At 40.3% G+C, this 25,205-nt stretch overlaps 1 protein-coding gene across 1 annotated transcript in view; it reads left to right on the top strand.

The window, feature by feature from the left end:
- TOX3 (TOX high mobility group box family member 3) overlaps positions 1 to 17,660 on the top strand; it is a 106,896-nt gene extending 89,236 nt beyond the window's left edge. Inside the window, exons 4-7 of the mRNA XM_065899360.1 lie at positions 5,847 to 6,116; positions 10,208 to 10,435; positions 12,135 to 12,215; positions 16,359 to 17,660. Coding sequence (XP_065755432.1) covers positions 5,847 to 6,116; positions 10,208 to 10,435; positions 12,135 to 12,215; positions 16,359 to 17,069 — 1,290 coding nt within the window. The 3' untranslated portion in view covers positions 17,070 to 17,660. The remainder of the gene's footprint in view (positions 1 to 5,846; positions 6,117 to 10,207; positions 10,436 to 12,134; positions 12,216 to 16,358) is intronic.
- The last annotated feature ends 7,545 nt before the right edge of the window (positions 17,661 to 25,205 follow it).

The following is a 25,205-nucleotide window of genomic DNA, read 5'->3' as shown; positions in this document are numbered from 1 at the left end:
GGGATTTTGCCCATCAGGGGACATTTGCCAATGTCTGGAGACATATGGCTGCCACAACCTGTGGGGCAGGGGAGGCTACTGGCACCTAGTGGGTAGAGACCAGAGATGCTGTTAAGCATTTACAATGCTCAAGGTGCATTGTAAACAAAGAATATGATGCGTTCTCCCAACAAAGAATTACCCAGACCAAAATGTCAATACCGCAGAGGTTGAGAAACTCTTATCTAATATTATCAATTAGAAGACAGAGTGAGATAAGAAGAGAGAATGAGTTGTTTCCAAATGATGAACAGTTTAGGAAGTGATACAAGTAAACTCTCCACATGAAACATAATTGTGAAAGGAGTTGAAGAAGCTACCAGCATTCAGTCCTTATTGTTGGATGCGCTAATAGCAATCTCTTATAACCCACTAGTTGCTTTGCCTTTCAGTGATCATTGGTAAATATTTCAAGCCTTAATTTTAATAAGTGAAACGTAATGATTTACAAAAATGCATTAAATTTCTTTTTTTAATGTACAGTGTGGGGAAATACAGTCTGTATCTGTGTAATATCCTTTTTAAAATTTTATTTATTTATTTTTGGCTGCGTTGGGGCGTTGCCACGCGGGCGTTCTCTAGTTGCGGCGAGTGGGGGCTACTCTTCGTTGGGGTGCACGGGCTTCTCATTGCGGTGGCTTTTCCTGTTGTGGAGCACGGACTCTAGGCACATGGGCTTCAGTGGTTGTGGCACGTGGGCTCAGTAGTTGTGGCTCGCGGGCTCTAGAGTACAGGCTCAGTAGTTGTGGCACATGGGCTTAGTTGCTTCGCAGCATGTGGGATCTTCCCAGACCAGGGCTTGAACCCGTGTCCCCTGCATTGGTAGGCGGATTCTTAACCACTGTACCACCAGGGAAGTCTCAAAAATGCATTAAATTTCTTAGAGCTATATCCATGGTTATACATTTTCTTCTCATGTCAGTACTGCTAGGAAAAATGGTGAGCTATTTTGGAGGAGTATATATGAATTATTCTTGCTTACACTTTGTTATAGTAAATTCATCAGTCCCTTCTAAATTAGAGTCATGTTTAAAAGAATCATATGGTAATTTTCTAGTTTTCAAAGATATCTGGCCTGGCACATAGTAAGTGCTCAATAAACACTTTTCAACTGAGCTGACATCTTTTTCTTTTTAGGTAGAAATCCTAAGATCCAAGGAAGTGTCTTTTAAAGGTTACCTTTTTTTTTAAATAGAAAATGATTGGAGATTTTCAGGATCGTCAGCTTCCCCAAGGAAGTTGTTAATAATTGGTGGCCCTAAAGGAACTTGACTCTCTAAAGAGATAATTTTCACCATTAATCTTATACTGTAATCCTTACATATAGGAAGTTATTATTGGAGAGCTGTGTACCGTGGTAAATGCTAGCACAATTTGATGCATTGATTATGTTGTTCAGAGGTTACTTGACAATATTTTAACGGTCCTTGGTGTATGGTCCTGTGGGAGATTAGAAAAGGTGCGCCAGCATTTTTTGGATCTGAAGACCATGTAGATGGCTCTAAGTTTTGGCAAGACCTTAGCCCCACCACCAGTATGGTTCAGGAGTGGTTTTCACACTGTCCCTGCTTCAGGAAAACCCATTTTTTCTTGGTGAAATGTTGTGAGGAATCTCAATTTATAAAGCAAACGAAAACTGAGTTGCTTTTGTTAAAGGGGGATGGATGGTGGCAGTGCAGAACTCAGAGCCCCATTCTTCTCTCTTTCCGTCAGTACGTGCTTCCACTGTAGTGGCACCATGGCTCCCTAGAGCACAGTTTCTCCATCAAGCAGTCACCAGCTAGCTCAGTAGCCTAGGGAATCACTCTTAGCCAAGAATAGGTATAATAGTATCTAATTCAGAAAGTTAGAGGATTGAATTGGAAAATGCATATTAAGCTTACCACAAATCCTGGCCCCAAGTAAATATACAGTCAATGTTCCTTGTTTGTGAACCTTGGCTGTTTGTCAACAGGAACTCTCAGGCAACCAGATCCATCATAAAGGCATAAATTGCAGGTGGAATTCAGGAAGAGCTGATAAAGCCAAGAAAACTAACTCCTTGGCCTTCTGTGTGACCATGAGATTCCTCTGAAATACTGTAGGTCTGGGATGCATCAGTCAAGTACCTATACGTGCTGATGTTCGTGGGCATAGAAGTAAAGAAAACAAAGTGACTCCTCAGTTAATGAGAAAACTGTGTAAGTCGTATCCTCCTATTTCATGGCCATGCCAGTTAACTAATTTATTATTATTCAGTCAGAATTAAAATACTCTAGAGTGGCCTGTAGATATTTTAAAATACTTAGATTTAAAGAAGTCTGAAAGGACTTTTAAAAAGCCTTCTGAAAGATGTATTTGGAGACTAAAATTAAGAATAAGATAGCTTAAGCTCCTGCAGCTCAATATCAAAAATAACCCAAAAACCCAATCCAAAGATGGGCAGAAGACCTAAATAGACACTTCTCCAAAGAAGACATGCAGACTGCCAACAAACACATGAAAGAATGCTCAACAGCATTAATCATTAGAGAAATGCAAATCAAAGCTACAATGAGGTATCACCTCACACCGGTCAGAATGGCCATCATCAAAAAAAATCTACAAACAATAAATGCTGGAGAGGGTGTGGAGAAAAGAGAACCCTCTTGCACTGTTGGTGGGAATGTAAATTGATACAGCCACTATGGAGAACAGTATGGAGGTCCTTTAAAAACTAAAAATAGAACTACCATATGACCCAGCAATCCCACTACTGGGTATATACCCTGAGAAAACCAAAATTCAAAAAGAGTCATGTACCATAATGTTCATTGCAGCTCTACTTACAATAGCCAGGACGTGGAAGCAACCTAAGTGTCCATTGACAGATGAGTGGATAAAGAAGATGTGGCACGTATATACAATGGAATATTACTCAGCCATAAAAAGAAACAAAATTGAATTATTTGTAGTGAAGTGGATGGACCTAGAGTCTGTCATACAGAGTGAAGTCAGAAAGAGAAAAACAAATACCATATGCTAACACATATACATGGAATCTAAAAAAAGAAAAAAAATGGTTCTGAAGAACCTAGGGACAGGTCAGGAATAAAGACGCAGACGTAGAGAATGGACTTGAGGATACAGGGAGGGGGAAGGGTAAGCTGGGATGAAGTGAGAGAGTGCCATGGACATATATACACTACCAAATGTAAAATAGATAGCTAGTGGGAAGCAGCCGCATAGCACAGGGAGACCAGCTCGGTGCTTTGTGACCACCTAGAGGGGTGGGATAGGGAGGGTGGGAGGGAGATGCAAGAGGGAGGGGATATGGGGATATAGGTATACGTATAGCTGATTCACTTTGTTATACAGCAGTAACTAACACACCCTTGTAAAGCAATTATAATCCAATAAAGATGTTAAAAAACAATAAAAAGAAAAGAATAAGATAGCTTAAATCCCAGGAGTCGGGGGGCTGGAAGTGACGTAAGCAAGAGATGGTGGAACTTTAAAAGAATGAGGAAGAGTGGACAGTCAGCTCAGATTTTTGAAGAGAAATAGCTAAATGTGTGAAGAATGCTAATAAAAAGAAATTAGGACAAACTGATAGCGTAAAATCCACTTTTGCCATACAAGTCTGCAGAAGGATGCCTGCCCGGAGAAGGTAATATTTTAGGAGTAGTGGAAGAGGATATTGTCAGTGAGACAAAGAAGAGTTGGGGTTCTTCTGATATGAGTGACACATTTCTCCAGGATTCCACAGGAATTTGATAACTCAGAAATCATTAAGAAGTGGAAAATTTATATATTTAATATTAAACCCTAGCAATTAGCTACAGACTTTTTTAACTACTTGTGTCTCTTCTTTTTAGTTTTTCCTAACTAGAGTGTTTTAGTTTTTGCTTCTTTTGTTTTGTTAAATGGAAAAAGTTAAGATGCTTCCCTCCTTGCCCCTCCAATCCAATCCGATATAATGTAACCATTGTTTATACACTTTTTTTTTTTAAACAAAAAGGGTCTGTACTCTGTTTTGCAACTTGCTTTTTCACTTGCTATATCTTGCATATCACTCTAGATTAGTGGTTTTCTAGAACTGGGAGCAGTTTTGCCCTCCAGGGGGCAATGTCTGGAGACATTTTTGATTGTCATGACTGTTGAAGGGAGGGAGGTTGCTACTGGCATCTAGTAGGTGGAGGCCAAGGTTACTGTTAACATCCTGCAATGCAAAGGACAGCTCCCACAGCAAAGAATTATCTGGTCCAAAACGTCATTAGAGCCAAAATTGAGAATCACTTCTCTAGGTCAATACACATAAATCTAATTCATTATTTTAAAAAGCTTCATAATACTTTGTAGTATGGTCGATCATGATTGATTCAACTAGTTTCCTACTGATAGCTCTGGCTTCTTATTTAGTGGCATTATAATATTTAATATCAAGAAATCAAACGCTCCAAGTTACAGTTCATTTGTTTCTTTAAAGAGCAAAATAAGCCTTATCAGAAAGATTCAAAAGAGGAATACATAGGCTTGCGTATAAAATTAGATTCTGGGTCACTGTGAGTCAGGAGAGTTTCAAGAAAATCACAGACTCACTCTAAATGACAAGTCTTAAAGTAAGTCATTTGAAAAGCATGTCTTCATTTTTTGATTCTTTGGAATTAAAAGAAGAAGAAGAAGCAACTCTAAAGCCTTTTACGTGACTGCCCAATACAGAGAAGGCTACATTTGAAGTGACGGCAGTAACCTTCAGAGAAGCTAATTCTGATTGTCTTTACCTCCTCCTTATACATATTTTTAAAAATTCATTAGTACGTTAAATCAGATGGGTTGAACAGAAGAAAACAAAGCAGGTTTAAGATGAAAAACGTGATATCCAATCCTGAGGACATGGACTGACTTCCAAATGTCATTGACAATGTAATCCAGAATTGGAATGACCCTCTGGTTAACCACAGAGGGTTTTACAGAGAGGGTGCCCTGAAGCAAACAGATGCTTGCTCGGTGCTTCTCTAGCCCATCCTCTCTATATGGCATATGCATGCCTGGGAGGATAAAATAGAGAACTGATTCTCCCCTTTTGCAGAGCTGGGGAAAGGGTAGTAGAACCAGAACTGTGCAGGAGAAGGATGGCAAACCAACTGGTGAGCCTGAAGGGGTTAGACCTCTGTTTCCACCCTTTCCTTGTCATCAGTTTCCTCAGCACGAAGCAAGGGGTGGCTGTTTCTCTTCCCTTTGCTGGTAGTGTTTTGTTATCACTTAGTTAAGTCATCCAGTGATAGTTCTCTGGTGCAGTAGACTAGGCTGGATAATTTGGGCTTTGTGCTTTTGACCTTTCAGCTTTCTGGCATGAGTCCTTCTAATTAATAAATTAATAACTAGACAGTTAATAGCTATCCTGAGATAAGTCAGATCTGTCAAACCTATCTAAGGAACTGCTGACATTATTAGTTCATTGTTTTTTTTTAATTGAGGTATAATTGACATCTAATATTATATTAGTTTCAGGTGTACAATGTAATGATCGGATATTTGTATATATTGCGAAATTATCACCACAGTAAGTCTAGTTAACATTTGTCATCATACAGTTACCAAAAAGGTGTTTTTTTTTTATCGTGAAGAGGACTTTTATGATCTGCTCTCTTAGCAGCTTTCCAATATGCAATACAGTCCCGTGACCTACAGCCACCACGCTGTGTATTACATCCTTATGATGGACTTAGTTTGTAACTGACAGTTGGTACCTTTTGATCCCCTTTCCCCATTTCGTTCCCAACCCCTGTAAGCTCATTGATGTTTGGGAAAACTAAGAATTCCCCCCCTTGCTGTTGCCCCTTTAGGATCAGAGCCACACCCAAGTTTCACAATACCGTCAGGATCCCTCCCTGATCATGAGGTCCATCATCCACATGACGGATGCTGCTCGCTCTGGGATCATGCCTCCTGCCCAGCTCACCACCATCAACCAGTCTCAGCTCAGCGCCCAGTTGGGGTTGAATTTGGGAGGTGCCAGTGTGCCCCACACGTCTCCTTCACCTCCAGCGAGCAAATCGGCGACTCCCTCCCCTTCTAGCTCCATCAATGAAGAGGATGCTGATGAATCCAACAGAGTGAGTTAATTGCCTTTAGTATATAACCTACCAGAGAATTGGGAATCACCCCATGCGCATGTCTTTGAATTTCATTCACAGTAGTACCTTCTTTTGCTTCATGGATTTGGAGTAGCATTTGAATTTATGGTGGTTTAATTTTTTTCTTCACTCTTTTATATTTACTTATTTTCTGTGGAAAGTGTATTCAACTGAAAATTGGAAGATCTGGCTTCTCCTGTTAGTTGTAAGGCATTGAGTAAGTCGCTTAACTCTTAGGCTTAATTTTCCTAAATCGGCAAAAGGGAAGGCTTGCACTAGACTTTCCAGAAATTCTGAACTGCTCTGGTTCTAAGTTAATGTCCAGGTAGGCAAGTTTCATCTGGTTGGTTGGCTGAACTGCTGGCCCATTGGACAGTCTTGCACCTTTGATGAGGTTTATCACGTAGTGAGTTCCAATCGTTTTACATCTTTGCTTTTGTCAGGGAAATGACACGTGATTCAAATACGCACAGTGTGAAGTAAAAACTTAGTTGCAGGTACGACTTTTCTGAATGCCTAGGAAAGTATTCTGTTTCACTGAACTTACTTGTAGGTACAAAATCACTCGTTCCTCATTTATTAATTATGTGTGGTACACTTACTCTGTGCTTGGCGTTTTACTGTGTTCTGGTGATACAAAGATTTCTAAGAGAATTATTGCCCCTGGGACTTCCCGCTGGGAACAAATAGCAATGTTTAAAACTAGCCCCAGATGTGATTAGAGGTATAATTGATGTATTTGGTGTGCTGAGATGGTCATCGATTCTGCCCAGGGGAGTGATTTGAGGAAGCCTTTATTGAGAAGGTGATGTTTGAATTAGCTCTAAGAGGATACATAAAAGTTTGTGAGGCAGAAGACAGAGGCCAGCATTCTGGTAGAAAGAGAAATGATATTACATGTCCATTTATGGGTATCGTGAGCAGTGTGACATGGGGGAAGAAAGAAATGAGTTGAAGAAAGAAATGGCTGAAATGTGGTAGCCTTTCCCCTGTTGGTAGTTGAGAGCTGATTAATTATTTGCATAGAGGAATGGCATAAGCAAATTTATGCTTTAGAAAGATAACTTGGGCTGTCTATAGAATGTGTTATAAAGAGAGGGACCAGAGAGAAGGAACTCAATTAAAACGTCCTTTTGTTATGAAGTGTTTGCTTTTTATTTTAGCAAAGGAAGGCATGGACAGGAGGTACCGGTTTAGTGAGACATTCAAGAGAAAGAATCATCTATTAAGGTTTGGTGATCCCCTGGAATTGGAAGGAATAAAAGATACACTGGGTTTTAGCTTGAGAGCCAGCGTAGCTACCAGTGAATGGAGAGGCTCAACCTAGGAAGAGAGGAGTGTTATTTTTTTCCCCCACGGGGAAGATGAGAGTTTGACATGGTAGGGGTTGAATTTGAGTTGCTTCCATGTGAGTCTAGAACTCAGTCTGTTGGAGATGGAGCTATAGATTTGGGGACCATCTGCACGTAGATGTGAGCACATAGAAGTAATCAGGATTTCTCAGAGTGCGCAAGGAGCGAGACAAGGCCAGAACATTGAACATCACTTATTTTTACCTTGAGCATCATTTACGTTTAAATAGAAATGGAAGAAGAGGAGCTAGAAAAGATTGTGGGTGATGAAAAGAGGAGGGAGGTTAGCTGAAAAGAGGAGAAATGTTGCAGGGATTTTAAGAAAGAGGACTTGGTCTATCCCATTATGTTAACTCCCCACTGGACACAAGGTGGGGAAATGCACTTAGCAGTCTGTGTTCACACTCACAAGGACTTCAGTGGGATGAAGTGGAAAGTAATAAAGAAACTCGAGGGATGTGTATAAGATACAGCTGAGTTATAACTGGCTATTACACAATTCAAATGGAGTCCTTTCATTTGTCTCACATTTCTACTGATCTTAATAATTACCTCTGTATCAATCTGAAATTGTCACCTCTAAAGAGAACCTTTTATGTGACTCTTAGCTTGTTCCATTTTAAGCCAGGGTCTAGGTTTTGTGTAAAGACAAGGAATCCAGTATATCTCTTAAGCAACTTAGCTGAAAAAGGAAGATTAACGTTATTGTTGATTATGTCTTTTGGGTAAAGCTATTTCTCCATTTTTTCACAGCCCTTTGAGTCAACTATGCAGAAGTTTCTTTAGGAGAATTAATTCTGAGCTTTTATTTACACTGTGAGGTTCTTCATTTTGGGTTTATTCTTAAAAGCTAATGATGATTAAGGCAAGTCATGGTTGTCCAAGAAAGACGTCAAAGGTTGTCAACACTTGAATGTTGTTTCACAAAGAATGAAATAGAACTCTTCTTATTTAGAAAAAGCTTTACTGGAAATAACTTTCATCTTGCCATTGGTCAGGGTATTGTTGGCGGAAACAGTGCCAAATTCTCTTCCAAGAAAAGAATAGAGTTGTTTGACTCAGAAAAATCTGTGTATATATATTTTTTCATGTGGCTTACATAATATTTTTTCATTGAAGGAAAACTTGGCTCCAATTGAAGCTCTAACTGAACAGACATCTGACTCCCTTGCAAGTTCAGATTCATTAACTAGATTAAACAAGTTGCACTTATTCTGAGGATTTAGAAAAAAGACTATGAGGTCTACAGAATTTTATTGAATTAATCGTGTGAGTTATGAAAGATGGCATTTTGGAGGAGAGGTGAGATCTAGCTTAACACCTACTGAAGTGCATAAACTACTGGTATAAAGTATGGGTGTGGTTATTACTCAGTACAAACAACAGGCCCACCTACAAGTAGGTTCTTGGTTTCCTAACACCTTGAGGGTTCAGAGCTCTCAAAGAAAAGTTACTTATCCGTTTCCTCCCTAAGAACGCTAGTAATTGGATTAAGTTCCCAATGACCCTCTTTCAGAAAGTAATGATACTCTTGGAAAATTTGAATTAAGATTCAAGACTCAAGGCCATTAAAAGCCAATCTGTTACTACTTGAATCTATCTCTGTTGATCTTGCCCAAGGCTGGCTTTTAAAACAGATTCTGTCAAACACTTCAGCATTCTTGATGAAGTCAACGGCAAAATTATCTCCAGTATAGTCATATCATAATCTAGGGGGAGATAAAACAAGGTTGATAAATCATTTCCCCTGCTTCTCTGATGAGTATGTTATATGACTGTTGAAATTAGATGATGGTAGCAGGTGAGTACTGGAGCTCAGTGGTATATAAATGTGGGGAACGGTACCCAGATCATCTCTGTGGTTTCAGTTTCAGAGTTCATTGTGAATATGTGTGAGCGTCTCTAGGCCAGTATTCTTGTGGGCAGGGTTACTTACTATATGTAATAATAAACATCGCCTTATTAGTCTTCTTTTTAGCCTTGGTGATTTTAAGTATCTACTGTTGCTGCTCTTTCACAGGTTTTTAATTTTATGAAAAGTATCCATTTCCTTTCTAGCTCTACTTAGAGTTTTGACATTTTTACATTTCTTGTTATCCTATTCTTTAGGAAGTTTTTATTGTTTTAGAAAATAAAAGTGACCTTTCCCTTATTGTGCAAGCTTAGGGATTAGAGCTAATTTCCATTTGAGTTTCCGGAGACCATTAGCAAAGTAATATTCTGGTAAAATAAAAGACCAAGCCTCAAAAAAATCAATTCAGACCGATCATACATATGGTATGCCTCTATGGCTAAGGGACCTGATATAAAATATCTGAATATGATCAACATCCTGAATAGTATTTAGGTTTACTTCTAAAACCTTTGAAAATGTAAAATACTTTGTTTATGGGTACATGTGTAGCCCATACATATATATATATATATGGCATTACTCGGTACAGAGCGTTCTGTTTTTCATTATTCATAATTGCTATTTAGAACATATGTTGCGAATGTATTGAAGATACTTCTGGGTCTCATTAATCAATGTTCTAAATGCTAATCTCTGCTGTCCAGTTAACTCTAAGCAAACTTACCCCTCCCCCACACTTGGTGGTGATTCATCTGTTGATGATGTTTAACAAAACTTTAAAAGAACGACTGGGGACCTGAGTAAGTCTTTCTGCATTCTCTGCAAGTACATTCTAGGCAGTGAATTTTCTTCCTGCTTTGCAGGCCATTGGAGAGAAAAGAGCTGCTCCAGATTCTGGCAAGAAGCCCAAGACTCCAAAGAAAAAGAAAAAGAAAGATCCCAATGAGCCACAGAAGCCAGTGTCAGCATATGCCCTGTTTTTCAGAGACACACAGGCTGCAATTAAAGGTCAAAACCCTAATGCAACCTTTGGAGAGGTCTCAAAAATCGTAGCATCTATGTGGGACAGCCTTGGAGAAGAACAAAAGCAGGTGAGGCAAAGATCCATCATGGTCATTGCAAGATTATTCTTTACACCTTTTCTGAGTGAATACATCCACTTAATATGATTGCGTCTCATGAAAGCCTTTCTAAGCTATGGAATTAAAAAACACAAACACGTAAATCCAAACCACTCTGCAGTTATATGGATTTCTCAGTTCCCTTAAGGGTGTGTGTTCAGAACCCATTCAGAAGAGAGTTGGAGGAGATCCAGGCAGTATCCTGCAAGCATAAACTTTTGATGATAATCTTTTCATTTTAAATAATGTGGAATTTTTCCCCCCTTTGTTAAAAAAAGGCACTACAAAGGGATTAGGTCCATCCTGCTTGCCTTTTTTTTGATCATCTTTCTGAACTCTTGTGCTCTCCTGGGGGGTTTCCAAACTTTGAAGCTGACTCTGCGTGTCTCATTATTGTCATCGGGCATTTGAAATTTTATTCCAAGTTCATTTGAAAGCGTGGCTGTATGAGAGGCATTGAGAGATTAGCCATGCTGGTGGGAGACACTTCCTTAAGGTCCAGCTTCCCATCTTCCCCCGTGCAAGTCCTCCACACAAATGGAGAGAAGAATGGTTTTCTTGGGGCTCAATCCTCCCCTGGCTCCTTGCATGAAGCTCCAGTGACCATTCGTGGGCGTTGATTTTCCATATCCTCACAAGAATAGACCCCTATTAGTAATAAACCAGAATAATTGTTTCAGGAATAAGGAGTGGAAAACCCTTGATTTTCTTTTTCTTTCTTTCTTTCTTCCTTCTTTCCTTCCTTCCTCCCTCCCTCCCTCCCTCCCTCCCTCCCTCCCTCCCTCGCTCCCTCCCTCCCTCTCTCTCTCTCTCTCTCTCTCTCTCTCTCTCTCTCTCTCTCTCTTTCTTCCTTCCTCCTCATTCCTACCAACTGGTTACCTTGGGATGGTGCAGCTGTAGAATCTGCCTGTTTGTTGGCACTGAGCTTCATGCTCTATGCGGCAGACTGATTTTCTACCCTAGAAATGTAATCCTAAGGGGGCTGGCAAACTGCTGCATCTAACTTTTAAATTCTGGAGAAAAGGATAGTTGCACTTTGGTATAACAGCCAGCCATCAGACACCACAGTTTAAGAAAAGGAAGCCCAAATGAGGTTTAATATACTGGAATATATTTATGTAACTCACTGGTCTCAGTAATGGAAATCTTTCATCTTTCACTATCTCTGATTTTTCTTGTTTTTTCTCCAAAAGAAAACCCAGGTTGAAAGGCCTCCATCTTATCTCTTCTGTCTTCACACACTTTCCCTATTATTGTTGGTTTTTCATCCTCTGGTTTGTTTCAGCTTAGAAATGGGTGTGAGGGAAAGAAGACATGGATGGAGAAGTTCCTTAACTTTCTATAATTTAAACCATTTGCCGCAAATTTCATCCTTGTTACCTTATTTACTGCCCGAAGAGAAGGCCCTTAGCTGTTACTCTCATGAATTCTATGCCGCAACCGGAAATCTTTTTCTGTTTGCCGTAGTAAACGTCAGAGTTGTGCCCCAGTGGGTGTGGCAGGGTTTCATTTTGTTTTAATATCTGTGTGTGTGTTTCTACATTTAAAAATCAAAGCCAGGGAGACCAACTTTTTATGTGAGTTCTGTTGCGACGTAATTTGCCCAGCAGTTATTTTATGGCTGAGAATGTGTGTGCTAAAGGTGGTGCTAATTGTGGTCTTTTAATAGGTCTATAAAAGGAAAACGGAAGCCGCCAAAAAAGAATACCTGAAGGCCCTGGCTGCATATAGGGCCAGCCTCGTTTCTAAGGTAAACCCAGACAGGGGCGGCCAGTCTCTGAGAGAGTTAGGAGCCCTGGAGCATTGAAATCATAAATGCAACTCCTCTTCGAGTTGATTAAAAAAAAACAAAACATCTCGAACAACTCATAAACTTATTTGTTCCCATTAGAGATCACCCCAAGGATGGCATGGAAAATAAGTGTTCATTCAAGCTGATGAATCCAAATTGTTTCCAGGAGTCACTGATCTCTATATATGTATGTTGAAGCTATTTAGACAGATTTCAAACAGCCCCTTTCTTCCCATAGGGGACTGAGATCTGTGTCAATGTCCTCTATTTAAACTGAGAAGTATGTTAGGCATTTTTGGACATCAGATCATAAATTCTTCAATGGTTGCATTGTAGAGGATATAATATGATAGAGGATGTTGCGTTTTTGACCAAACTGTTCCACATCATATAAATACATAAGCCTCATGATTATTTAAAATAAAATTATGCTCCAAGTACTTTAAAAAAGACATTTATACATGTATTATACATAGAATATACACTGGGCCCTGATGTATTATAAAATGCAACAGTAGTCCAAAGCAAATGTCACTCTGGATTACTATTACCTTGATCCAAAAGAAGCATGAGCTGTTACCTTATATTTTTAACATTTAATTAACTTTGTCCTTAGCCTTTCTAGAATTTAGAGAGGCTTTGGGGAGGATAATGTGAACTAATGTTTTTGCTCGTGATGTATTTCCCCTGGCAAGCAGAGATTCCATTTCATTGTCATTGTTGTTGCCTCAGAGTACCACATAGGGCCTCAGGGCATGGTCAGTGTTGCCGGCAGAGCCATTTAAAAAGGGTTTAGCCCTCTTTTCTCGTCTTCACCGGAATTGTAAGATCCACCGTTGGCAGCTGCTCAGAACCAGATCAAGAGAGGTACTCCCATACCTCGTAGGTATAGCTCTTAGGACTCTTCCCACCTCATTAGAAAGAGAAAACATTCATCAGGTCCATAGCAAAAGTTTTTTCTGAGACTCTGGAAGGTGCACATTGAGAGATATACCTATTCTGGATGGGGATTTGCACATTGGTAGAATGTGTGGGCCACAGATGTTAAGAATTGAGGTGTACTTGATGGCTAATTAGACAGAGTGACATGACTAGAGTAACAATGTGCATGTACTTCTTGCGTGGATCGTTTATTCATTCATTTACCTAGAAGCAGGTGTAGGTGATCTTTGTGCATTAGAGCATGAATAATTGATCATACATGGATTTAAGCCAAGAGCCAGTAACTCAAAAGGCGTTCTGGAAATAGCATCCATGATTGGGCTGATCAGGTCTGTGACCGACTTAGAAGGGATAACGTAAACGTTTTACATTGGATACTAAAATCCGATTCGGAAATGTTTCCAAATGGATTGATTGATTACATTGATTCTAAAAAGCTATTCAATAGGATGGAATTTAAAAAGGATAAATCCAAACTGGGGGAGGGGTGTTTTTGTTTTGTTTTTTTCATTAGGTAAGTGCACCCTAAATTTATAGTCAGAGACATGACAGGCAACTAAACTAGTCCTTGAGGTCTAAATTTAGAATAATTTCAACCTGAACCCAAAGTGTGAAATAGCTGCTAATCTGGTGACCTCACAGGAAGCAGCAACTGACTGTACAGCCTGCTGATTAGATCACATGTAAGGAATTGGTTCCCAGTGGTTGACCAATTGAAGGCCCTCCAGCAGGTTGCCTCCATGATGGTAAGGACCGAAAATCCAATAATACTTAAATAATTGAAAGAATCATGGAAGCAAAGATTTGGGGGAGTATGATTTTGGTCCTCAAATATAAGAGCCATCATGGAAGGGAAGCCTAAGCTTGATCTCTGTGCCCTGGATGGAAGAACTCATCCAAGCAGTGAGGTTACAAGTGAGCGAGATTTCAGCCTCAGCATTAGAAATGATAAACATCACATGTGCATTTAACTTAAGTCTCTACAATCAGAGCCTGGGACTTTCGCTTAAGATGTGACTCTACTCTCACTTTTTTTTTTTTTTTTTTGCGGTACACGGGCCTCTCACTGTTGTGGCCTCTCCCGTTGCGGAGCACAGGCTCCGGACGCGCAGGCTCAGCGGCCATGGCTCACGGGCCCAGCCGCTCCGTGGCATGTGGGATCCTCCCGGACCGGGGCACGAACCCGTGTCCCCTGCATCGGCAGGCGGACTCTCAACCACTGCGCCACCAGGGAAGCCCTACTCTCACTTTTAATCTTCACAACAACCAACAAAATTAATAGAAGCTTAATATTCAACCATGAGGGAGTAGACCCGGCGGACGAGCAGGAGCTCTTCACAGCCATCCACCCTTTTCCATTCTGCACTAGGGGAGCATCTCATAGGCATAATGGTGTGATTGCCAGGTGTTTAAACATAGACTTTTCTTGTAGTTTCTTCCTTAAGACTGGCTTGGCAATTTTTTCATATTAGAGTATATAAAAATAATGTTCATGTTTATATGTAGAAGACTGTGTATATTCTACTTTGTGGGTGATTTAATGGTTGTTTTTAAAGATAATTATGAGTATTTGCAGGTTTCTTCTTACCCAAAGGCTTCAGAACACGACCCTCCAGTAATATGCAGCGCCCCCTGAGCTTTTGTACAAAACCAGAGAACTGTCCACCGATGGACGGAGCTTTACACTGATCAGGTGTTCAAACAGAAGCCATCGGCCATGGCTTTTCCTACCTTGAGTGATTCTCCATGTAAGGTCACTCCTCAGGTTTCTTCTAATAGTAGATTTTATAAATGTGAGTAGTAAAAATCTAGAAATAAATATTCAGAATCATTAAAGAGAGTGGATGGCAGCTTGATGCCGCCAAGGTTCCCCCCATACACAACTCCCTACAAAAAAACCAAATTTTATGAAGAATAAGAGGAAAAAATAGTCTTTAAGAGGAATTATTCCAATCCCAGTTGCATTTAAAATAATTTATTTTTGTGGAGGTAATTATGTGTTTTTAGTACAAAATATATTAGGCAGTTTCTCTCCATGTTGAGCCCCAGGTCATTTGTTTATCTTATAACAGGTTACGCAGTCACATGAGTGCTGAACTTTCTCCCTTTATGTATGACTCCTTTGCTAAATTTTGGAAATCTCTGAAAATATTTGGTAAACTAAAAATATTTCTAAAGTTGTAAAGTACTTCAATTTAGTGTCTCTAAAGAATTCAGTTATGTTTTTCTTATACTCAAGTGAGCACTGTTATAAATAATCATGGCTTTGATTATTATATACAGGGCTTTGAAGTTTTCTGGTAACAGTTGTTTTCTGGTAGTAGTAATTGTTAATTAATGAAAATAGCTAACATTTACGAAGTGCTTTTTGTAGGCCGGGCACTGTTCTAAATGCTTAATAAATATGAGTTAGTTTAATTCTCACAACCTCTATACAAGGTGAATACCATATAACACTATTTTATAGATGAGGAAACTGAGGAACAGATGAGTGAATTAACTTGCCCCAAGCCACAAAGTTGTTGAGTAGTAGAGCTAGATTTGAACTCAGGCAGTCTATACTCTGTTGTCTTTCAAAATGGTTCTTGCTGGTGACATTAGTTCAGACTTAAATGCTAAAGAATTGTTACTCTTAAATATATGTATCAGTCATCTTTTACTACAATAGTGCTGTGTAACAACCAGCCCCAAGCCCAATGACTTGAAAAGATAAGCATTTATCCCAGAAAGTGCCAGTTAACTAGCTGGGTCTTTAAATCTCAACCAAGACTCGGCAGGATCAGCTAGTCCTGCTCGTCTGTGTGCAGTCAGCCTCAGGGGGTTGGTGCTGGACTCATACACCTATGTGGCAGTTGGCTGGCAGTGAGCTGGCTCTTGAGTGGGTAACTGGGCCACATGGCTGTCATCACGAGGTGGTAGGTTCTGACAGACACAGACAGACAGACTTTGAAGCCTCACTTCCATCACATTCTGTTGACCAGAGCAAAGGTGCCAGGCCAGCCCAGATTCAAAGGGTGGGGGGTGTCACTCCACCTCTGGAAGGAGCTTTAAAGTCACATGACAAAGTGCTTGGGTTCAGGGAAGCATGAATCATGGTGGCCATTTCTGACATCAATTTACAATACTAAAAATACCCCAACCTTCTCCCCCAAAATGCAGGCTGCTGCCGAATCAGCAGAAGCCCAGACCATTCGTTCTGTTCAGCAGACCCTGGCGTCCACCAATTTGACCTCCTCCCTCCTTCTCAGCCCTCCACTGTCTCAGCACGGAACAGTGTCGGCCTCCCCTCAGACTCTCCAACAATCGCTCCCTAGGTCAATCGCTCCCAAACCCTTAACCATGAGACTCCCCATGAACCAGATCGTCACTTCGGTCACCATTGCAGCCAACATGCCATCGAACATTGGGGCTCCGCTGATCAGCTCCATGGTGGGCTCGGCGTCCTCCACCCAAGTGAGCCCTTCAGTGCAGACCCAGCAGCACCAGATGCAGCTGCAGCAGCAGCAGCAGCAGCAGCAGCAGCAACAGATGCAACAGATGCAGCAGCAGCAGCTCCAGCAGCACCAGATGCATCAGCAGCTCCAGCAGCAGATGCAGCAGCAGCATTTTCAGCACCACATGCAGCAGCACCTGCAGCAGCAAATCAACCAGCAGCAGCTGCAGCAGCTGCAGCAGCATCTCCAGCTGCAGCAGCTGCAGCACATGCAGCACCAGTCCCAGCCTTCTCCCCGGCAGCACTCCCCCGTCGCCTCCCAGATGACGTCCCCCGTCCCCGCCATCGGGAGCCCCCAGCCAGCCTCTCAGCAGCACCAGTCACAGATACAGTCTCAGACACAGACTCAAGTATTATCGCAGGTCAGTATTTTCTGAAGACGCACGTGGCAGGCGGATCTGCGCGTCTGGAGGAGAGTGGCGTCCGAGAGTAAACCATGTGCGGCTGCAACTCGTGAGTCGGTGTTGGTTATGCAGAAATGTGTAAAAGATCACGCGGTCCTCTCAAGTGTCTATTAGATAGGCAATAAGAACTACAGTGTAGCTGAAAATCATCTTCTAGCTGACTCTAAACCACTTTGTTTTTAAACAGGAAAAGCTGTGCTCTTTTATGTGATGCCTTTTTTTATTTATTCAGGCTCTACCTACAATATGTGAATCAAACCGTTTAATGAATCCTGGGACATACTGATGATTATAATAAACTGGCCTCTCTGAGTCATAGCAAATGGCCTTATTTCTCCCGAAGTGAAGAAACCACACTTCAAGGCGATTGGAACTTCCGAAGCCCTAAAAATAAAAAGCACAGTCGTAACTACCTGAAATACGAAAATCCAGTTTCATACAAACATTTGTATGACGTCAATCGTTGATGGCATTTTTTTTGTCATGAAAAACATAATGTAAATCACAGACTTTTGCCAAAGCTCTTATTTTTTTTCCTTAAATCTCTCCAGAAAAAAAAAAAAATGCAAGTGATTAGTTTCAATTATTGACTCCTTTTCACTTTTTACCCATGACTTCTCCAAATCAAACCACAGTATATGTTGTAACAATATCTATGACCACTGTTAGCCCATTATATTCATTCCAATTAGAAGAAAAGAATGTGAATATTATATTCTGTGTTTTGAGTGACAAGTTTCGAAAATGAAAAACACTGTATTTTTAAAAGGGAAATGCACTTAAATGGAGACAGTTATTACAAAAGTTAAGATTTAAAAAAAAAAAGAGCAAGAGTCTTTATTATGATGTAATACCGGTAGAATATTTAAAAGGCGCACCACATCTGAATAATCAATGTAAATATTTTCTTTCAAAGTTGTAAGTTTTCATACCATGTGTTGTAAAGTTTTCATAAACAAGGCTTTAACGTAAACACTGGTGACATAAACCATTCATTGCTACGTTGCTTATTGTGTTTTTATGCTGTTTTATACTTTTTTATGAGTTATGATAGCAGCAATTAAGTTGTTTGTATTTTGCTTAACTAAAACAAAAATGCTTTTATCTTGCTATAGAATAAACACATTTCAGTAAAAACTGCAGACTGTATTTTGATGCAACAACCAGGCAACTACTGTTCACTTTTCAAAATAAAATATGTCAAATTTCACTTTGGGTTCCTTGAATATGTAGAAGGGGGGGGGGAATAGGTCCCATACCAACCTGTGTTTGCGCCCAAGCATCTTCTTCCATTTTCAACTGGAAATAAGAGATTCATAGCCAAGAATGTGGATTGCATGGCCCCAAACCAGAGCCTGTAAAAAAACAAATTAACCGTTAGAAATGGAACCATTAGTGGAATTCCCCGGCGGCCCAGTGGTTAGGACTCCTCGCTTTCACTGCCGAGGGCACAGGTTCGATCCCTCGTCGGGGAACTAAGATCCCGCAAGCTGTGCAGTGCGGCCAAAAAAGGGAAAAAAAGGAAAAGAAATAGAACCATGAGAAATTTTTTATGATTATCATTTTGTTAAGATGCAAGTGCAAGGTAAGTATAGAGGAAGAAGCACTTGTCTTCTGTTTGGGGCTTGGACTAGCTGGCACTGTGTTTTTATTGCTGTTAAAATAGATGGTGAATGCTAATTCTTAAGCCAAAATAATTATTTCAGTGCCCATTTCTTCCCCCCTTTTCCTGCTCTGTAGTGACTCCTCTTTGAGAACAGTGTGACCACTATCCCCAGTTGTCCTGCATGATTAATTACAGCATCTGTCCTGTCAGAAGCTATAATGAAGAGGTCTTGATAAAAATTGCAAATTACCACTGGCAACAGTCTTCAACCGCTTATGATAAAATGAAAATTAAAAACAGCAAGTGTTAACCCTGACCAGAATCCTAATCTGGAAAAAATTAGGGTGTGAGTAGTGGTATCCGTGGTTACTGTGTGCAAGACATTCAAAAAATAATGGAATATGGATTCCTCAAAGTTGTTGTATTTCAAAGAATATTTACTGTATGTTGTGGGCTATGAATAATGAATTCGGCTTTCAATATTTCATCATCTTCTCATCCCCTGCATTATGTACAAATATTGAACAGCAAGAGATTCTAATTATAAATTTATAGATTTCTGGCTGTAGGAAAATTTATGTCTAAATTGAAGCTTTTCATAAGATGTATTAGTTGACAGGTATCAGTGTTCAAACAATCTAAGAATGGTGCCTAATCGCATCTACAAGGGAGCAATTGTATTCCACAAAGAAATGAGCTGCTTGCATCAAACCCATCAGAAGCAGAGCCGATGGTAAAAGATTTTCTGTGAATTGAAACTAACATTACATAACAATAAGAACCATTTTATATTCTGTTGTGAAGCCTTTAGACAAATGTCTTCAAAATTAATTGCTAAACTACATGTGACAGTAATTGTGTATTAGTTCTGTAATTGTCATTTTGAAAACCCATGAAGTATTGCTCGGAAAAAAAATGTCACTAGTGATAAGACTGAATTGCAAATGAAGTCTGTTTTCAACTGTTTGCAGTTAGAAGCAGGTGTTGTATCATCTATTAAATGATTTTTATAAATCTTGGGTTTTATCACATCTGATTAAATACTGCTAAGCCATTGATGGTCAATTTCAAGAAAAAAAAAAAACAGCTTAATTACTACAGTTTAAAGCATTAATCACCAGGCAAAACTATGTCTTGAAAACGTCAAAAAGCTTGAATCGTGAAAAGAATTCCCCAACCTTGTTACCATATTATTCTCAGGATCCGATAACGCGCATTATGAGTCGACTTGCATTTCACTTTGTACACAGGATTGGTTCCTATCTCTGAGACATAAGTAAGTACGTGGTGTACTTTTACGGGTCAAAAATGAATCAGGGTAATGAAAAATAGGCATGAGCAATGTGGTATCTGATTAGCGGGACACCTAAACGGCCTAACCGCTTTCCCTCTTAACTGGTCCACAGACATTAACGAGGCTCCCCCCCTCACCCGGTCCTCCACCACACACCTTTTCTCTCCCCTGCCATGTGCACACTATTTTATTACTCTGGCTAAACAGACTCTCTTTTTTGCATTAACCTGTCCTGCCTTATGATGAAAGAAGATAAGGAGTTTTCGTTTTTAGCTGACACGGGGTCATTAGCTCCCGACTCAAGGAACAGAAGCTTAAATGCCTTCGTGCGGCATAATTTCTGCAATATATTTACCACCCGGCGGAGGGTTGAAAGCGTTCTAGACAGATGGATTAATATCTCAAGTTTAAGTAGCGGTCCTCTGCTGTGTCCATTCAGACATCTGAATGGTTTCTTTCCCATTTCTCACTTCATGGAGCATTTTTCAGCGCTGGACTTCCATCTAACCTTTCCTTCGCCCCCGTCCCCACCCCCTTTGTCTGGCTTTTGTTTTGCAACAGCTGTTATTATCGTTCTTGGTCAGCTGTGATTGCTAAAGGCAAAATAGGACCAGATGGTGTTTTGCTATGCATGAATGCGCGGTACAGGACTCGGGATTGAATAGGCCAAGCTTGAGTGGTGTCCCCGCACCACCTGCCTGCCCGAGCTGTGGCACACACATCGCGGGCGCATGATCCGCCTCAGACCTACTCGCATCGGATGGGAAAGTGGGGGAGCTGGGCTGGAGTTTCCCCGTATTTATTGATCTTCCATGCACTCACAGAAGAGCAAAGCGTACAGTCAGTTTGAGTTAACTGGAGATGACACAGCATGGGCATGTAAGCTATCACTCTAGAATTCTGGTTTGCTTGAAGGATTTCATTGCTCCCCCAAACACACACACACACACACACACACGCACAGTAATAGCAAAACAATGGGCTAAGTAGGCACAACATTTCTTTAAAAGTCTGTCTCAAAGAGTAGAATTAAGGGTCTGAGGTGAGGGTTTGGAAGAGGGAGGCTTCTTCAAAATGATATTTTGTGTCAGTTAATAATGCAAGGTGAAGAAAGGCTAAGACTCTGGTATGTGGAGAGAGCCCTAACACTTGTAGGTTATCGGTCAAATATTTCACATTTACAAGAAATGTGCCTCACCTGGAAAGTCACACAGATACACAACCAGATTAGAATTCTCTTAGAAAATGTTCTTAATATTAATGAGTTTTTCTCCTCATCCTCTCAGACACAGTTCGCTTTGCCGACTCTCTGACGTAACCCTGAGAATTCTCAAAGCACTTTCCCTGAATTTTGAAAGTTGGTGAATGGGTTTAACCCATGTTGACTGTGATCCTACAGGTGTGTGGGTTGTATGTGCTGCTGTGTGGAAAGGAAAAGCTTAACCATCCAGCAAGCATGGAGTCAGATATGCAGACAGACAGCTCTATTTGCCTAAGGCCCTAATTACTTAAATTTACTTCTGCTACATGCAAAACACTATGATAGGTCCCAAAGGAGATGCAAAAATAAACAGGGCCTTCTGTTGACTTTGTATATGTTTGAAATTTTTCATAATACACGTTAAAAAAATAAAATAAAAGCCATCCTTAACTTTAGGAGCTTTTATTTTTTCAGTGTTGTGAGGGAAAGCACCCAGCAGTCGATGATCAGTGTGCCAACATAGAAGGCATGTGGGTTGTAGTGTGTGCGTGTGGTGGTGTTTTTTTTTTTTTTTTTTTTGGTAATCTGAGAAAAATCACAATTTATTTAGAAAGGGAAGAGATTGCAATTGGTTAGGGGTATTAGGGAAAGCTGCGTGGGATTCCTGGCATTTAAGATGTGCCTTAAAAGGTTAGGTAGAATTTCACCAGGCCGAGACGGAAGTCCTACCCTGGTAGAAGAAGGAGGCATCTCCAGACAAGGGGGAACAGGAGAAGAGCCACCTGGGTTGAAAGCACAGGCGCCATTAAAACAGCAGTAGAGAATATAGCAAATAGGGACTTCCCGGGCGGTCCAGTGGTTAGGACTCTGCGCTTCCACTGCAGGGGCTCGTTGGACAATTAAGGTCCCGCAAGCCACACGGTGAGGCCAAAAAAACAAAAGAGAGAGAGAATATAGCAACTTGGACACACAGTGGTTTGGGGGTAGGTGAGCGGGAGAAAGTGCTAGAAAGGAGGTTTGGGATTAGATTTGTAGAAGTTCTTGTACGCCCAGCCGGGGACTTGTGCTCAATTCAAAAAGCACTGAAAGTGTCTGAGTAAGGAACAGCAGGATCAGAGTTGATTGAATACATGAAGGATTTTTATCTTAACTCACTTTTGAGAAAGATGTATCCGGTTGGCACTAAAAGCCAAATGAAAAATGGAACAAGGTTCCCACTTGAAAATGTATCTCAATATTTTAATTATTCACATAAATAAATAAAATGATGGCTTCACGTGCTCTCTCACACCACTCCCAAATTCCTGGTGGCGGAACACACCATCGACAAATCCGAATCAAGGCATCTTTGGTGACAACTGCAGAATAAGCCTCATCCTTATATTAGCATCCAGAGGGAGATCCTTTTCTGTGTTTCTGCTGTGAAAAGAAAGCTATTTTCACCACTTTTAAAAAGTACCTCTCGGTGCTTGAACTCAAATGCGATGAATGATAAAAAGAAGGCCTTGCTTTTTCGCTTGAGTAAAACCTCAGGCAGCACTGGGAGGGATGTTGGTTATGGTCTCAATTTAATTTCAAAGAAGAACGTTCACAGATAGAAAACGTGAATGTGGATGTACACTTCTTAGCAGAGGAATAATGCTCTTTTGTAAAACATCTCATTATATCCCCAGCATTTATATAGTACTGTGTACTTTTCAAAGCAGTTTTCTGTGTATTCTGTCATTTAGTCCCCTCTCTAGATAGGACAGGAGTGAACCCCATGTCACAAAAGGAAACTGAGGCACAGAGAGGGTTGTGACTTGTTCCAGTATCTCTTTGCTTATAAGAGACACAGTCAGAACTGGAATGGAAATCTTCTCCTTCTAGACCTATTATTTCGTCTACCTTCTAATATTTGTATAGGTATGGCATATATATTTGACATGTATTTATAACTGTTGTATATTTGTATGTAGGAGGTGTAAATAAATATGTGCGTGTGAATAGACGGGTGATAGATAAATATAAATAGATAATAAATAGATAGATAGATGGCAGAAATCCATCACAGCACCAAAGAGAATAATTAATCCATGTTTTCCTCATGGCTAGTCAGGCAGTAAACCAAAGTGAATGCCCCCTAGCCCGTGTTCTCAATGGGGCATAATGCCACATGGCACTTTTTTCAGTGTGAATACCTTCCAGTCTGATTGTTTTCCCTACCAAGATCTCTCTGTGATTATTTTGTATTCGGGCAAACAGCTTTGACTTGTGGGCTTCGAACGTTGGGGCTGGAGGTGCCACAAAAGTGCCAAAGCATAATATTTCTCTATGTGTTTATAAAGGGAGAAAAAGCAGGTTTCAGGGAACATTGAGATGGGTAAACACCAGGTAGGTGTGCATTGTTACACATTATTTAAGGAATCTGGTGAATCAATATTGAACACGGGAAATCAATGACAGGATAGGGAACGCGTCTTCCTAGGGATTATGGGTAGTGACCTTGCGCCCTACTACATAAGTTACTTCATTTCCAAGGCCCCTTGCTAAGTAGGGTGTGTTTTACTACAGGCTGCCACTTGTCAAAGGAAATATAGGAGTAAGGACCTCCAATCCTATGTCCCCTGTCCACAAGATTTTATTACTGTCTTAACTTTAGATGAACAGAGTTCTAAAGATACCTTGAAAACAATCACTTGCTAAGGTTAAATAAAATTGAATGACATTCTAACATATTCATCCATAATACCAGGTACCAGCATTCTGGTGAATGAATATTTTGAGGCTTTTCATTCACAAGGTGTTTGAGTGACTTACACAGAGTCAACAGGATCATGGTTATTTTGAGATCCAGGTCTTATGTTTATTTTCAGATTTTTGGCCTACTTTTTCTTTCTGGTCAGTCTGCCTTGCCTCCAAGGATCTATTGTTACCAAGTAAGAGTCTTTTGATAACATTCCTTGTTTGTTTGGTTGTTTTTTAACATCTTTTTTGGAGTATAATTGCTTTACAATGGTGTGTTAGTTTCTGCCTTATAACAAAGTGAATCAGTTATACATATACATATGTTCCCATATCTCTTCCCTCTTGCGTCTCCCTCCCTCCCACCCTCCCTATCCCACCCCTCTAGGTGGTCACAAAGCACCGAGCTGATCTCCCTGTGTTAAGCAGTGACATTCCTTGTTAAATGTCATCCCTCTGACATGCAGAGGGAGCCTTAATTTCCAGTTTGTCACAATGAGCGAAAATGATGCCATGCTGTAAAGCTGTCTTCATTGGTAATTTGCAAATCTGATACAAGATCTTTGCCCAAATCATTCAGTCCTGCTGTTCCACCCTCACCCTTTCTGCCCACTCTTAATCCTCTCCTCTGTAATTCATATTGAGTGTGTGGAATCCCGGGGGACAAATAACAGCGTCTGAGGAAATGACCTACATACAGTCTGACCTCTAGTGTGCTTTTTTGGATGCCAAATTAAGATATCCATCTTTGGCCGTTTGGACAGTTACCTGGGAGGACTTGCACCATTTTCATAAATTGTGTCCAAAGGCTGGCATACCTAGCATGGAACTTTTTAATGATATTCAGAATATTTTGGCCAAGGAATGTGAGTACAACTACAGTTCTTTCCAAAGCAGAACCTAATTCCCTGGGGGAAATGCACTATCCTTTTTCATGTAGAGAATAATATCATCATTGTTTATGCTAACTGGAGAAAACTTCTTACCAAAAAATTATTACATTTTCTTGCAGCACAAATTCTAAAATCTTAGCAAGAAGATCAGGACTTTCTATCAGGGAAAATTTGCAAGAGGTTAATATGTTTAAAAAATGGCAATATTATTTGCTTCTAGATCTTCAAGAGCCCAGAAATGTGTATCTGGGGCTCATTTAACTGCTGGACACAAGTTACCAGTCAAAGCAGAATGACTTTTTAGAGTGGGAACAAATGATCTTTTTGGGATTGGGCTTAATTACTGTGAAGAAATTTCTGTTTATTTGTTGGTCATGTCTGAAGTTTGTTT

Source organism: Phocoena phocoena, chromosome 20 (assembly GCF_963924675.1).
Source record: "Phocoena phocoena chromosome 20, mPhoPho1.1, whole genome shotgun sequence".
NCBI classification, from domain to species: Eukaryota; Metazoa; Chordata; class Mammalia; order Artiodactyla; family Phocoenidae; genus Phocoena; species Phocoena phocoena.
The sequence above is the reverse complement of the archived record's forward strand: the minus strand, read 5'-3'. Positions and strand labels throughout refer to the sequence as shown.